This window comes from Sciurus carolinensis, chromosome 18, assembly GCF_902686445.1.
Source record: "Sciurus carolinensis chromosome 18, mSciCar1.2, whole genome shotgun sequence".
Taxonomy (NCBI): Eukaryota; Metazoa; Chordata; class Mammalia; order Rodentia; family Sciuridae; genus Sciurus; species Sciurus carolinensis.
The window spans coordinates 25,973,057-25,986,348 of NC_062230.1; the positions used below are offsets into that span (position 1 = coordinate 25,973,057).

Here is a 13,292-nt window from a genome sequence, read left to right on the forward strand (position 1 = left end):
GTTTTTTGGGATTGGCTTATCTCATTTAGCATGATATTCTCCAATTCCATCTATTTACCTGCAAATGCCATAATTTTATTCCAAGGTTTTTGTTTTTAAAATTGGGGAATAAACTGAAGGAGCATCCTATCACTGAGATACACCCCCAGTTCTTTTTATTTTTTGAAAGGGTCATGAAAAATTGCTGAGGCTGGTCTTGAATTTGTGATTCTCCTGCCTCAGCTTCCCATTTCACTGGAATTGTGCTTGGATGGTTCAAGGTTTTAAAATGTAATTTCCCAGTTGCAGGTAGAGCTTCTATCACTGAAATGGTGACTTTAAAGAATAAACAACACTCATTCATTAATTTACTCACTGAGAACTATTTTTGAGTATCCTTTATATGATGGCTTCTGTGAGGCCTCAAGTATAATCACTGAACAAAAAAGACAAGATCCCTGCCCTTATGGAGCTTTTTCATAGCTGTGCTTACACAGTAACTTTCTCATTATAATTTAGTTCTCTACAAAGAGACAAGAGAACATTTTTATTGAATGATCAAGAGAATTCTTGATCATTCAATAAAATCAAGATCAAGATCATTTCTTATTATAAATTGCCTTAGTCCATTCTGTGCTTCTATGACAGAATAGCTGAGACTGGCTAATTTATAATGAACAGAAATTATTTCTCATGTTTTAGAAGCTGGGAAGTCCAAGATTGAGGGGTCAACATCTGGTGAGGATCTTTTTGGTGTGAAAGTAGAAGATAAAGAAAGCACTCAAGAGGAGCCTGAACTTTGTGGGCCATATTAAAGTCACAGCACAAATTATCCTTATTGTAAATTAATAAAGTCACATTTTAATTTATATATATCAGTCTTATATAAACTTAATTTATGTGACTAAATTATGCCAAGTCTACTTTGAGGCATTGATTAATTCCTTGATCCTGGAAGAATAAAGTCTAGCTTCAACCCTGTCATACCCTCGCTAGAGAAGGACATTTGGTGAGTCCTTGCAACTAACTGACCTTGCTTAGTGACAATACGAACTCCATGGGTGCTGTGATTTTGAACTTTTACACAGTGAAAGACACAAGCCATATAAAAATTAAATAAATTAATGGAACTATGGTTAGGACAAAATTTTAAAGTCATTTTAAAGTCACTACAAGTTAGAAAAGAACTTTTCATATAATACATAGATGTTAATTCTCTTTTTTCCTTGACCAACTCTAATCCCTCTACTACAGAAAGACATATGCATCAAGTCCAAGTTCAAAATCTTTTAATATCTCTTAGTAGCGGAATATATATAAATACATTAGCAAAAAATATTTGAAAACTCAGTAATACTGTGATTATGTCAACTGCAAATGGGGGGAAGTTTACTCTTGAATCGATGTAGGGTTTTAGGGGTAGAAACGTTTTTTTAAGGTCATTAATACTTACTTAAGGAAGACTTCTTTCATGGTAGAGATTGAAACCCCAAAGTTGGCAATGCCCAGCTCTTTCTGATTCTTTTCCAACTCATCAAACAGAGCTTCAAACCTGGAATGAGAGAAGAAAGGAAAAAAGCTAGTGTTAGTCTAGATAAATTTTATCTTTTTTTTTCACTTCACTTTATTTTCTAGTAAAAAGAATGTTTTAAAAAGTAAGAAAAGTAAGCATTTTTCCAATGTAACACCAATTTATATTCTCAATTGTATTTTCTCTATTATTTTCTTAAAATATATTTTGTGGTAGAATATATAACATAAAATTTATCATTTTACATAATTTCCAGAACTTTTTCACCATCTCAAACTGAAACTCTGTACCCATTAAAAAATAACTTCCAAAAAAATAACTTCCTATTTCTTCATTCACTCTAACTTAATTTCTTTGTTTCTACAAATTTGCCTATTTTATGTACACAGAATATAGTACTTATCCTTTTGTGTCTGACTTATTTTACTTAGCACAATTCTTTCTAGATTCTTTCATGCTGTAGCATGTATTAGGTTCTATTCCCTTTTAAGACTGAATAATACCCCTTCTATGGGTACACCACAAATTTTTTATACATTCATCCATGAGTGAACATTTGAGTTGTTTACTCCCTTTGTGTATTGTGAATAATACTGCTATGCACACTGGTTTATAAATATCTATTGAAGTCCCTGCCATCAATTCTTTTGGTTACAAAACTAGAAGTGGAATTGTTGGATCTCATTGTAATTATATGTTTAAGTTTTTCAGGAACTTTCATAACATTAAAAAACAAAATCTACCTACCTTTTGACATTCTATCTACCAGTGCAATAGGGCTCACTTTCTCCATACCCTCACCACAATTTGCTATTTTTGTGTGTTTAATTTGCATTTCCTTAATGACTAATGATGTTGAGCATCTTTTCATGTGCTTACTGGTCATCTGTATATCTTCTTTGGAGAAATTTCTATTCAAATCCTTAGACCAATTTTGAAAGTTTTTTTGTTACATGATTTTTTTCAATATTATTTTGTTCCATAAAAATGTCTGGTTATCAGTGGAAAAGTGTTTAGTAATTATTCTTCACTGTAATTCTTATCATGAAACAAATGAAGGATGAAGGATTTACCTTAGCAAATCTATCCCCACTATAACTGGACATTTGATACAAATTATTTGTTTTTTCTAATAAAATAATCAGTTTATTTCTACATGTGTTAAAGACTATAGCTATTTGGCAACATTTACTTTATTTACATATGGCTCCTTCACCAAATGGAAAGAGTTCTCAAATTTTAGGAAGAAGTGGTGAAATGGCTACTAAATAAAAAATTTAACCAAATAGCCACGGTAATTATATAACATTTTTGCTAACTGTGTTGTATTTACATCAAGGATTCCAAAAATAGTGGTTTTTTTTGTTTGTTTGTTTTTTTGTTTTTTTTTTTTGTGGTGCTGGCGATTGAATCCAGGGCCTTCTGCATGTGAGGCAAGCACTCTACCAACTGAGCTCTATCCCCAGTCCCTAAAGAATAGTTTTATCAGGAAGAATTAATATTGTTTTAGGTTAAAAAAAATCTTTTACAGAAATCAATCAACATCTTACACACATTTCTCATTCTCAATGAGGGATTATCAAGCCTACAGAGATGGTGATCTCAAAACTCCAACTCCTGAATTTTCTCCATTCTAGGCTGAATTTCATTTCTATCTAACCTCACCTTGCTTTGATTCTTGGTTTTAATCTTACCCCTCAGTTTAATCTGACCCTTCCTCCTATAACAACTCTTCACATATTTTAAGATCATTTTCTTGTTCTTTCTGAGTTTTCCTGATAGAATTCCCACAGTGCTTACTTGGTGTTCACCTTTATTTAAGGCCTCATATGTTAAAGATTATTGTGTAATACTAAAAAATTATTCTTGTAATGCCATTTGACTGATTTTGGTATCAGGGTAATACTGGCCTTATAAAACAAGAGAGGAAATGTTTCCTTCTCTAGAAATATTTCTAAAATATTTTTGTATAACTGGTATTTTTTTTTTTCTTCTTTAAATAAATGTTTAGGAGAATCATCACTGAAACCATCTGGTACCACATTTTTTTTCAGTGGGAAGATTTTTTTGTGTGTGTGATGGAGTCTAATTATATTGCCTAAGTTGGTCTTGAACATCTGGGTTCAATTAATCCTTCTGCCACAGCCTGGGACTACAGGTTCAGACCCCCATGCCTTCTGAACTTAGAAAATTTGATTTTTCAAAAATTGATTCATAATAACTGTAGATATTTATAGGGTTTCGCATGATGTTTCTAATTATTCAGATATTTAATTTCTTTAATAAATAAAGGACTTTTCAAATTAAGTATTTCTTATTGAGTCAGTTTTGGTAATTTGTGTATTTTCTCCTTTTCTTCATGATCAGTGTGACTAAAGTTTTATTGAATGTACTGATCTTCTTTAAGAAGCAGCTTAAAGCTTGTTTAAAAATCTCAAGTTCACTTTTGTTAGCCACACTGTGTGGACAGGAATCTAGGTGTATGAGGTTGTAAGTATTATTCTCTTCCTTATTTTCTAATGTAAATGCATACATGTCACGTACTGAGAATTGTGCCTGGCAAAAAGCAAATTAACAATTATGTGTAGCTGCCAAAGTCTTAGAAATAACCAAGCAATTCTTATCTTTTTATTTTTTCCCTACAATGATGAATTTCAATGATTTAAATGGTTTATGGCCATTTTATTCTGGTCGTTTTTTCCCCCTCTCTCTTTCATGGGTTAGTTTAAAATAGAATATCTAGATAGTAATAACTTCAGGTAAGAACTCAAAAAATGGCACATTCCCAAAAGGGCAATAATGAACACTTAGTTTCCATATCTCTTAGCAGGGATGGCAATCTCAGGTAGAATTATTGTTATGTCTCTATAACTAATTTAATTAATTGCTGAGGTCAAAATTCCTGTTTTTTCTGTTACATCTACACCAGAGTTTCCATTGAAGCTACTTTTACTCTTATCATCTTAGTATTTTCCTAGATATGACTCACAATGAAGAAAATTTGTGTACCAGAAACATCCCATTATTAGTTAATCCTTATTAACGTCACAAAGCTATAGCCACTAGGTTGCAAACCTCTTCCCTCAAAAACAAACAGAAAGAAAATTATCAAATAAGCCTGAGCTTCAACTTGTGAGGTGATCCTCTGTTTAGCAACAGAAATCTTAAACTGTGAGCTTCCTAACTCTACCTGGCAAACAGCAGCTGGAAACATGGTTTGTTAGAAAAACAATACTCACTAAGCTTGCTAGACCTGGAAAATTAAAAATAATTTCTGATTACACAAAAGCCATAGAGCTCTCTGGATCCATACCTGTGTGTGTATTCTTTGAGTAGTACAAATGATAATTCATCTCCAATATCATTCTCTAACTCGGCGCCTGGAACATGAGACTGAATCATTGCTGAGATTTTTTCAACATCACAAAGAGGTTCCCTCTGCATGACTATGTGATATCCAGCACCTGAAATAAACCATTTAGATGATCAAATGAAGATGCTTGTACTTTTTAATACCCTTGTAAGACCAAACTTGGCTCTCCAGGTTATCTAGGTCTACAAGGAAGAGAACATGGTATGTTGCAGACATTAAGTAATGACTATAAGGAAGCTCACAACTAAGCTTAGAAATGCTATTCCAAGAAATAAAATCTGAACAAATAATAGCTTTCTTTTTAATTGAAAAAATTTTCTTAGAGACTTAGTGATTTAATGTATATGTGATGCAACCTATATATGAAGAAAGGTCCTTGTTATCTGGCTACCTATCATTCTTGAAACTAAAATCTTGATAAATACTTATTTAGCTATTATCGGTTTTCCACTGTATATTGGGCACTAATAAAAGCCCTGGGGATACAGTAATAATGAACATAGCAGATAAAAATTCACCCCCTCATCAGCGCTTAGGAGATAGATAATCATCAAATGAAATAAACTGAAATACAGTGTGTTGAAAATAACAAGTGAATTTGGTCACTGGATTTGCTCTGATGTTTCTTACTAAGATGCTTTAAAAGCTAATAATAGATCTTGAGCACGGATCTCTCAGCTGTTAGCCTAGTTTATTAACCTGCTTATAGAAGGGAAGACTATAATCCCATTTTATAATTGAGGTACTTCACATCAGAGAAGAAGTGCTATTTCCATTGTTTACTAGGTATGAGAACCAAACCTATTTTTGGTTAAGTAAAAATTGATGTGTAGGGCTGAAGATGTGGCTCAGTGATAGTACACTCACCTAGCACATGTGAGGCCCTGGGTTCAAACCTCAGCACCACATAAAAATAAAATAAAGGTATTGTGTCCACCTACAACTAAAAAATATACTTAAATAACTGATGTGTAAACTGTCATTTCTCGCCAGGTGTGGTGGTGCAATGACTCAGGAAGCTGAATCAGCAGGATCGCAAGTTTGAAGCCAGACTCAGCAACTTAGTGAGGCCCTAAGCAACTTAGCAAGACCCTATCTCAAAATAAAATAACAAAAGGGCTGGGGACATGGCTCAGTGATCAAATGCCCCTGTATTCAATCACTAGTACAAAAATTTAAAATTCTCTTGAATCATGACACAATATGCTTTTTTATTGTCTCATCTTCTTCAAGAATCTGATCAATAGAAAATTCTTCCTTTTGCAGAGAGGTGAGGTAGTTAGTGAGAACTGAATGCTGACACCAACAAGGAATTTCCCATGCCATCAAAGAAGTAAAGCTTGGGAGGCTGAGATAGGAGGTTTGAGAGTTCAAAGCCAGCCTCAGCAAAAGTGAGGCGCTAAGCAACTCACTGAGACCTTGTCTCTAAATAAAATACAAAATAGGCCTGGGGATGTGGATAGGGGTCGAGGAGTGCCCTTGAGTTCAATCCCAGGTACCCCCCCACCAAAAAAAAGTAAATTCAAATCCTAAGATTTTGATTAAAATGTAAGAAATTGTTTTAGCAGACTTAAAATTTATCATTTATGAGAAGGGATCTCAATGCCCTCAAGTATTATGCAACTTTTAAAATGTGTAGTTATATACTATGTACCGATTTGTGAATACTATTCAAAATTACTATAAATGATTTATTTTTAAAAAGCATAGCTGTTTAAATAACCTAGGCAGACACAATTCAGATGTCATAAACCCTGTTTTGGATGTGGAACCCTTTAAAGGCAATTGTTCAAACTCAAACCTGTGAGGTGATAAGAAACTTTGAACAACTAAAGGAGTATCTAAATTGACTTTTGAAAAGTGTTTTGATAAATCTGGGTCTTGGTTTTGTAGTCTGTAAGGGGAGGTTGTTACTTTGAATTTATGTAAGATTATAAGTTGAATGAACCTCAAATATTAAATAAATGTTCAAAATAATTCATCCTTAATTATCTTCATTTACATTCATATTATCTTATTTTAGAATCAAATTACTATAATTTTAGCCCTCATTAATACATTAAAATAACAATTTTATCTCCTTTTAAAGCTGTATACTTATCAAAGTCAAGAATGCTTTTTTTCACTTATATGATTGTGATTTTATTCTTTACTACATTCTTACTGTCAGCACATTTTAGAGTTATTTCATCATCATGGAGATTTGTCTTTCTCTTGCTTTTCTTTCTTTTTTTTTTTTCTGTTACTGGGAACTGAACCTAGGGCTACTATATCACAGAGGTACATCCCTGGTCCTTTGATTTTTTTGAGACAAGGCCTTGCTAAGTCAAACTTGTGATCCTCCTGCCTCAGTCTCCCATGTCACTGGGATTACAGATATGTGCTACTGAGTATTGCCATATGGGGATGTTGACCGTGGTTTGGCAATTGAGAAACTAAGATCAGAGATATCTGGTTTCTCTACTTTCTCTCCTCATCAGTCATATAAATCTATTTAAATACATAATTGCATTCCAGAGACAAACTGTCAGCAGGTACAAAAAGGGACAAATAAGCATGACCTTTATAAGCTGATAAAAATATTTACTGAGTCTGAAAGTACGTGCTGAAGACAAGTGATAAATATATGTAAGGAATATTCAGATTGCAAAAGACCTTAATAATTATATTTGAAGCTTAATTTGTACAGCAGAAGTTCATTAAAATTTGGAGTATACAGACCAAATATAATAAAAATAATGTGAGAATATTATTAAGGTATAAATATCCTAAGAATGATCAAATGGACAGAGACCATATGTTTGTTTCAGGAAGACAGAAGAGCCACAGCACTGCAGAGTCCCCCTGACCAGGATGGCAATGCGGTCACCCAGGGTGTCAGCTTCATCCATGTAGGGGGTGGTCACTAAGATGGTACGATTGTGTTTATATTGCAGAAGGAGATTCCAGGTGAGCCTCTTTGAGACCGGGTCCATGCCAGATGACGGTTCATCAAGAATGACTACCTAAAGGCCAGGAGAACAATTCCATAATCATCGATAACTGATGCTATGCTACCTGTGGGATTATTTACTATTTGAGGGGAATGTATTTAAGTTAAGATACAAAATCTAGACCAAAATAGAGGTAAACTTTAGGAAAAAAATGATAATCCCAAACCAACAGATAACAGCTGGGCTAATAGTATAAACCCTTTCTGATTATCATTGAGAGGTTTCCTTTTAGATTCATAATATTTCTCAGGTTTTATGCAGCTGGATTTTCTATGCCAGCTGGCAGGAACACATATTTAGTCTCCCACTTACCTCCCACTTTGTGTGCTCATGACCCCTTCCCTTTATCTTCCTTCTTTAATACCTTAGAGCCCCCTATAAGTGCTATAATGACAGAGAGTTTGCGCTTTGCTCCTTCACTCAGTGAGTGAGAAAATGCATGGCGATTTTCTAGCAGGTCAAAAATAGACAGCATATGGTCAATTTCCAAAGGATGCATCTTTAGTGGCATTCCTTTTATCTAAAAAGAAGAACCAGAATTTATATTGTGCATTCAATTTTATCCTAGAAAGTTCTCAGATCATTAACTTTTCTTACAGTTTTATAGAAGTTTCTTGCAGATATGTCCCTAGGAACATTTTATACCATTTTTATTTTTCTTTGAGACAGGGTTTCGCTATGTTGTTCAGGCTGCCCTTGAACTCAGGATCCTCCTGTTTCAGCCTCCAGAGTAGCTGGAATTATAGGTACCACACCAGGCACTAGTCTTGTCCTAACATCAATAAAAAATAGCATTTTTTCCTTCCTTGCCTCTGTATATAAATCTAAGGAAGAGTCCCTAAATAAGAATTTTCAAGACCTAGGAATGTAGTTCTATGGAGTTCAACCCTCAGTGCAAAATAAAAAAAAAAAAAGATTTTCCAGAACTTATAAAGACATATGAAGTTCATCAACAAAGTGATGAACTCCTGGCTCCCAGGGTATACTGTAGTAAACCTACACACCTCTTTATCTACTACTGAATTCAATTATTAAACCTGGAGAATTATGAAAAGTAAACGTTAGCATTTTAATCATGAATAATACCAGAATTGAAAATATCACTGAATGAGTGATGAGTTTACCATTTTCCCCCTATAATGGAACCATTTTCTATTTCTGAGACTAAATTAGGAGACAGATTAAGACGATTTATATGCCCTTCCAACTTCACTGCTCCTCAGGGAGAACAGTCCCCTTCCAAAACCCACTCATGTGCACGTACCACCTCTCCCCATCCCTTAGTCTGAACTCAAAGCAATACAAAGCTTACAAGCAAGCACTGTAGTCTAAAAAGAGTGAGAATTAAGAATTAATTAAGAAGAAATCCTCTAATTTTAGTTTGAGAAAGGAAAGGTAATCCCTTTTGCTCAGGGAGTAGAGGGGAAATCAATGTTTTCTTTGTTCTCTTGTGACCTAGTACATGTTAGTCTAAAGGAATGAACAGGGGGCAAGAACAAAAAGAAGGTCTAGGGTCAAATTCTAGGGGAGGGAACCTTCATCTCAGTTTAGTGAAGCTGTCTCCAAGTAGGCAGGGACAAATTACTGATTTTACCACACTCTTCCTATCTTCTTTCCTGCAAGTTGGATGTGGCACAATTATGAAAGGGGATTTCTGTCTGGAGAAATGAGAAAGGAAAGTACTGAGGCGATAACAGAAGAAGGCAGCAGGAAAATAATACATATATATAAATATATATTTATTTATTAATTATTATTTTTGGTACTGGGGATTGAACCAAGGGGCTCTCAACTACTGAGCCACATCCCCAGCCCTTTTTACTATTTTAATTAGAGACAGGGTCTGGCTGAGTTGCTGAGGCTGGCTTTGAAATCACAATCCTCCTGCCTCAGCCTCCTGAGCTGCTGGGATTACAGGCATGTGCCACCTCACCCAGCAGGAAAATGATATTTTAAAGCTGTTAATGAACTTGTCTGCTCACTCCAGCATTTGCATACATGGGTCTAATACTAATTAGCATACTAAACTTTGAAAACTGATTAGATACTGCTGAAGTGTAAGACTAACCAACAGATATTACATACACGGAAGAGAATGAAATAGCACTATAAATACTTTGAACACTGTCATTACAGTTACAGCTCACAGATAGTATATAAATAAGATACAGAGTCTCATGAAGAATTGTTCAAAACACCTGGGATAAAAAAAATTATTTGGTACACAAAAATAACAAAAATCTCAATTCATAGAGAAATAATTAACAGACATAAATGACAAAATGACACAAACCCGGTAACATTATGAATGCAAAATTATGAAAATGAATGCAAAATTATGAAAATGCTCAAATGAGTATTTGCAAACAAATTCTAACATAAAAAGTATTATAAAATTATAGAAGATATAAAGAAGAAACAAATGGAAATTTTGAAACAAAACACTTTCAAAATGGAAATTCAATAACCAAAATAAAAAAGTTCATTTTATATACTCAATAAAATAATAGAAATGATACAGAAAAGGATTACAAACTTGAAGATAAATCAGAAGAAATGATCTTACCTTAACATAGAGAAACATAATGGAAAAAAAAAATAAATCTCAGGTAGCTTTTGGAACAAGAGGTCTACATTCATGTTACTGAAGTTCCAGAGCAAAGAATAAAGAATGCAAATCTAAAATAATAATATTTGAAGAAATAATGGCTTCTCATATTTTACAAACACAAGCCTACAGATTCAAAAAGTTGACAGAACCCCATCCAAAATGAATCCAAAGAAATCCCCACTTGGATAAATTATAAACAAATTGCTGAAAAGTACTCAAAAAATTGGGGGAGTATCCAGAGACAAATAAGAAATTACCACCAGGGAACAATGATTCAGAAGCCATGACATTCAGAAAGCAGTGGGACAATAATTTTCAAATGCCGAAGGAACAGAACTATGAACTCAGATTTCTAAGTCAAGCAAAAATGTCTTTGCAGAATGATGGTGAATTAAAGACACTTTCAGGAAAAGAAAAACTAACAGAATTCACCGTCAACAGTAGTGATATTTTTAAAAAACTGATTTATTTAAACAGAAAATAAATCACACAGAAGAAAATATGAAATATGATGAATGATAAAAGTTCAACATAAACTATTAACATAATACACTTACTGAGTTTTTAAAACAGAATAGATGATTTAGAAAAATATAACACTGATGAGTTTTTCAGTATATGTAGGTGAAATATATAATAAAAACTATAGCATAAAGGAGGATAAAATAACTACAATGTGATAAGATTTCTACATTCCAAGTGAAATAGAAAATATTGATTGGAAGTGATTGTGAAAAGCTGTTTATTTTCTAACCTCGACAGAAACCACTAAAAATATATAAAGGAAATGTCATAATAGGTAAATTAAAATACATTACTAAAATGTTCCTAAAACACAAAAGAAGGTAAAGAAGGGGAAAAAGAACAACAGAAAATAGTGGAAAAAATAGAAAGCAAATAATAAAATGAGAGATTTAAATATAAACATTGATAATTAAATTAAATATAAGTGTTCTAAACACACTAAATAAAAGGTTATTAGAGTAGATTAAAAGCATAACTTGATAATTGAGTTTCTTATCATCACAAGAAAGTCAAAATTTAATAAGTAGGTTTAATATCAAATGAAGAAAACATACCATGCAAACACAAATCAAAAGAAAGCTGAAGTATTTATATTATCAGATAAAGTAGAGTACAGAGCAAAGAAAATTACCAAAGATAAAATATGGAAATTGCATGTTGGTAATTATTTCCCAAAGAAGACATGATCCTAAATATGCATACACCTAATAGCAAAACTTAAAATACAGAAAAACACTAACAAACTTACAACTATAGTAAGAGAGTTCAACATACTTCACTTAGCAATAGACAGAACTATTACACAGAAATCAGCAAACATACAGTACTAAAAATAACATCAAGTTACTGAATCTAATTGACAGTTATAGAAAATTCCAAACAACAGAATACATATCTTTCTCAAGTACATGTGGAACAAATACAGACCATATAGTGGATCATATAAAAAACTCAACAACTATAATAGAATCAAAATAACATAACGTATGATCTCTAACAAAAAGTAGGATTAAACTAAGAATAGCAAAAAGAAAATGACAACTTTACATCTCTTAGGCATTAAGTAACATACTTATAGATCATGTATCAGCCACAAAAGAAATCTCATGAAAAACAAAATATTTTGAACTGGAAAATATGCTCAGCATATTAGAGCAAAATTTGTGGGATGCAAGAAAAGGAGTACTTAGAGTACTTAGAGGGAAAATCACAGCAAAAAATGTTAATATTAGAAAACAAAAAATGCCTCAATCTAATTATCGAATCTCTGACTTTGAGAAACAACAAAAATATCTTAAAAAAATCCCAAAATGGAGTAAGAAAGAATGAATATACGAGCATAAATAAATGATATAAAAACCAAAATGTAGTAGAGAAAAATCAAGTGAAACCAAAAGTTGGTTCTTTGAAGGATCATTATAACTGATAAACCCCTTGCAAGATGACAGTAAAGTTAATCAGGAGAATGTGGCATTTGAAAATGGATAGATATATAAATCAATGGAACAGAAAACAGAGTTCAGATAATTTAATCTTTGATAGATGTGAAAAAGTATTCCAAAGATGAAAGAATACTGTTTTCAAATAATGGTGTTAGAACAGTTTATCTAAATACAAAAATGAACTAGACCTAAATTTAATACTTTTATATAAAGACTAACTCAAAATAGATCCTAAATCTAAATGGAACACATAACACTATAATAATCTAGAAAAAATATAGAATAAAATCTTCATGTTCTCAAGATTAGGGTTAGGCATAGAGTTTTTTTTTTTTTTTCTTTTGGTGGGAATATTGGTCATCCTTTATTCGGAGGTGGCCATAGCCATTAGCCAGCGCCACAGGCCATTTTCATGGGCCCCTTTTACATTTTTCTATACAACTCAAACAAAGAAAGCACACTGCCAACAGGTTACATAAGGGAGGATGGGCATACTCACAAGTTGATGCTTATGATCTAGAGTCCATAAGCTCAATCACGGTGTTTCTGGCCTTGACTAACAATAACATCAGCAGTTCTCAGTCCTGGATACATACTAAAAACATAACAAAGCCCCCCAGAAGTCTGGGCAAGGGGGTCTAACTACAGCCATTTGGGGCCCTGCCCCAAAACCATCTTAACCATTTTTTTTTATTGTAAACAAATGGGATACATGTTGTTTCTCTGTTTGTACATGGAGTAAGTAAAGGCAGACCATTTACTCCAGGCATAGAGTTCTTACGAAAAGATATCAAAAGCAGAATCCACTAAGATTTTGCTCAAGAAAATGAAAAGACAA

At 33.1% G+C, this 13,292-nt stretch overlaps 1 protein-coding gene across 1 annotated transcript in view; it reads right to left on the reverse strand.

Annotated features, from left to right (window-relative positions):
• The window catches only part of LOC124969945 (phospholipid-transporting ATPase ABCA3-like), a 161,687-nt gene that overhangs the window by 60,651 nt on the left and 87,744 nt on the right, over positions 1-13,292 (reverse strand). The window contains 4 exon segments of the mRNA XM_047532948.1: positions 1,433-1,531; positions 4,824-4,974; positions 7,678-7,888; positions 8,241-8,396. Of these exon segments, the coding sequence (XP_047388904.1) occupies positions 1,433-1,531; positions 4,824-4,974; positions 7,678-7,888; positions 8,241-8,396 (617 nt within the window).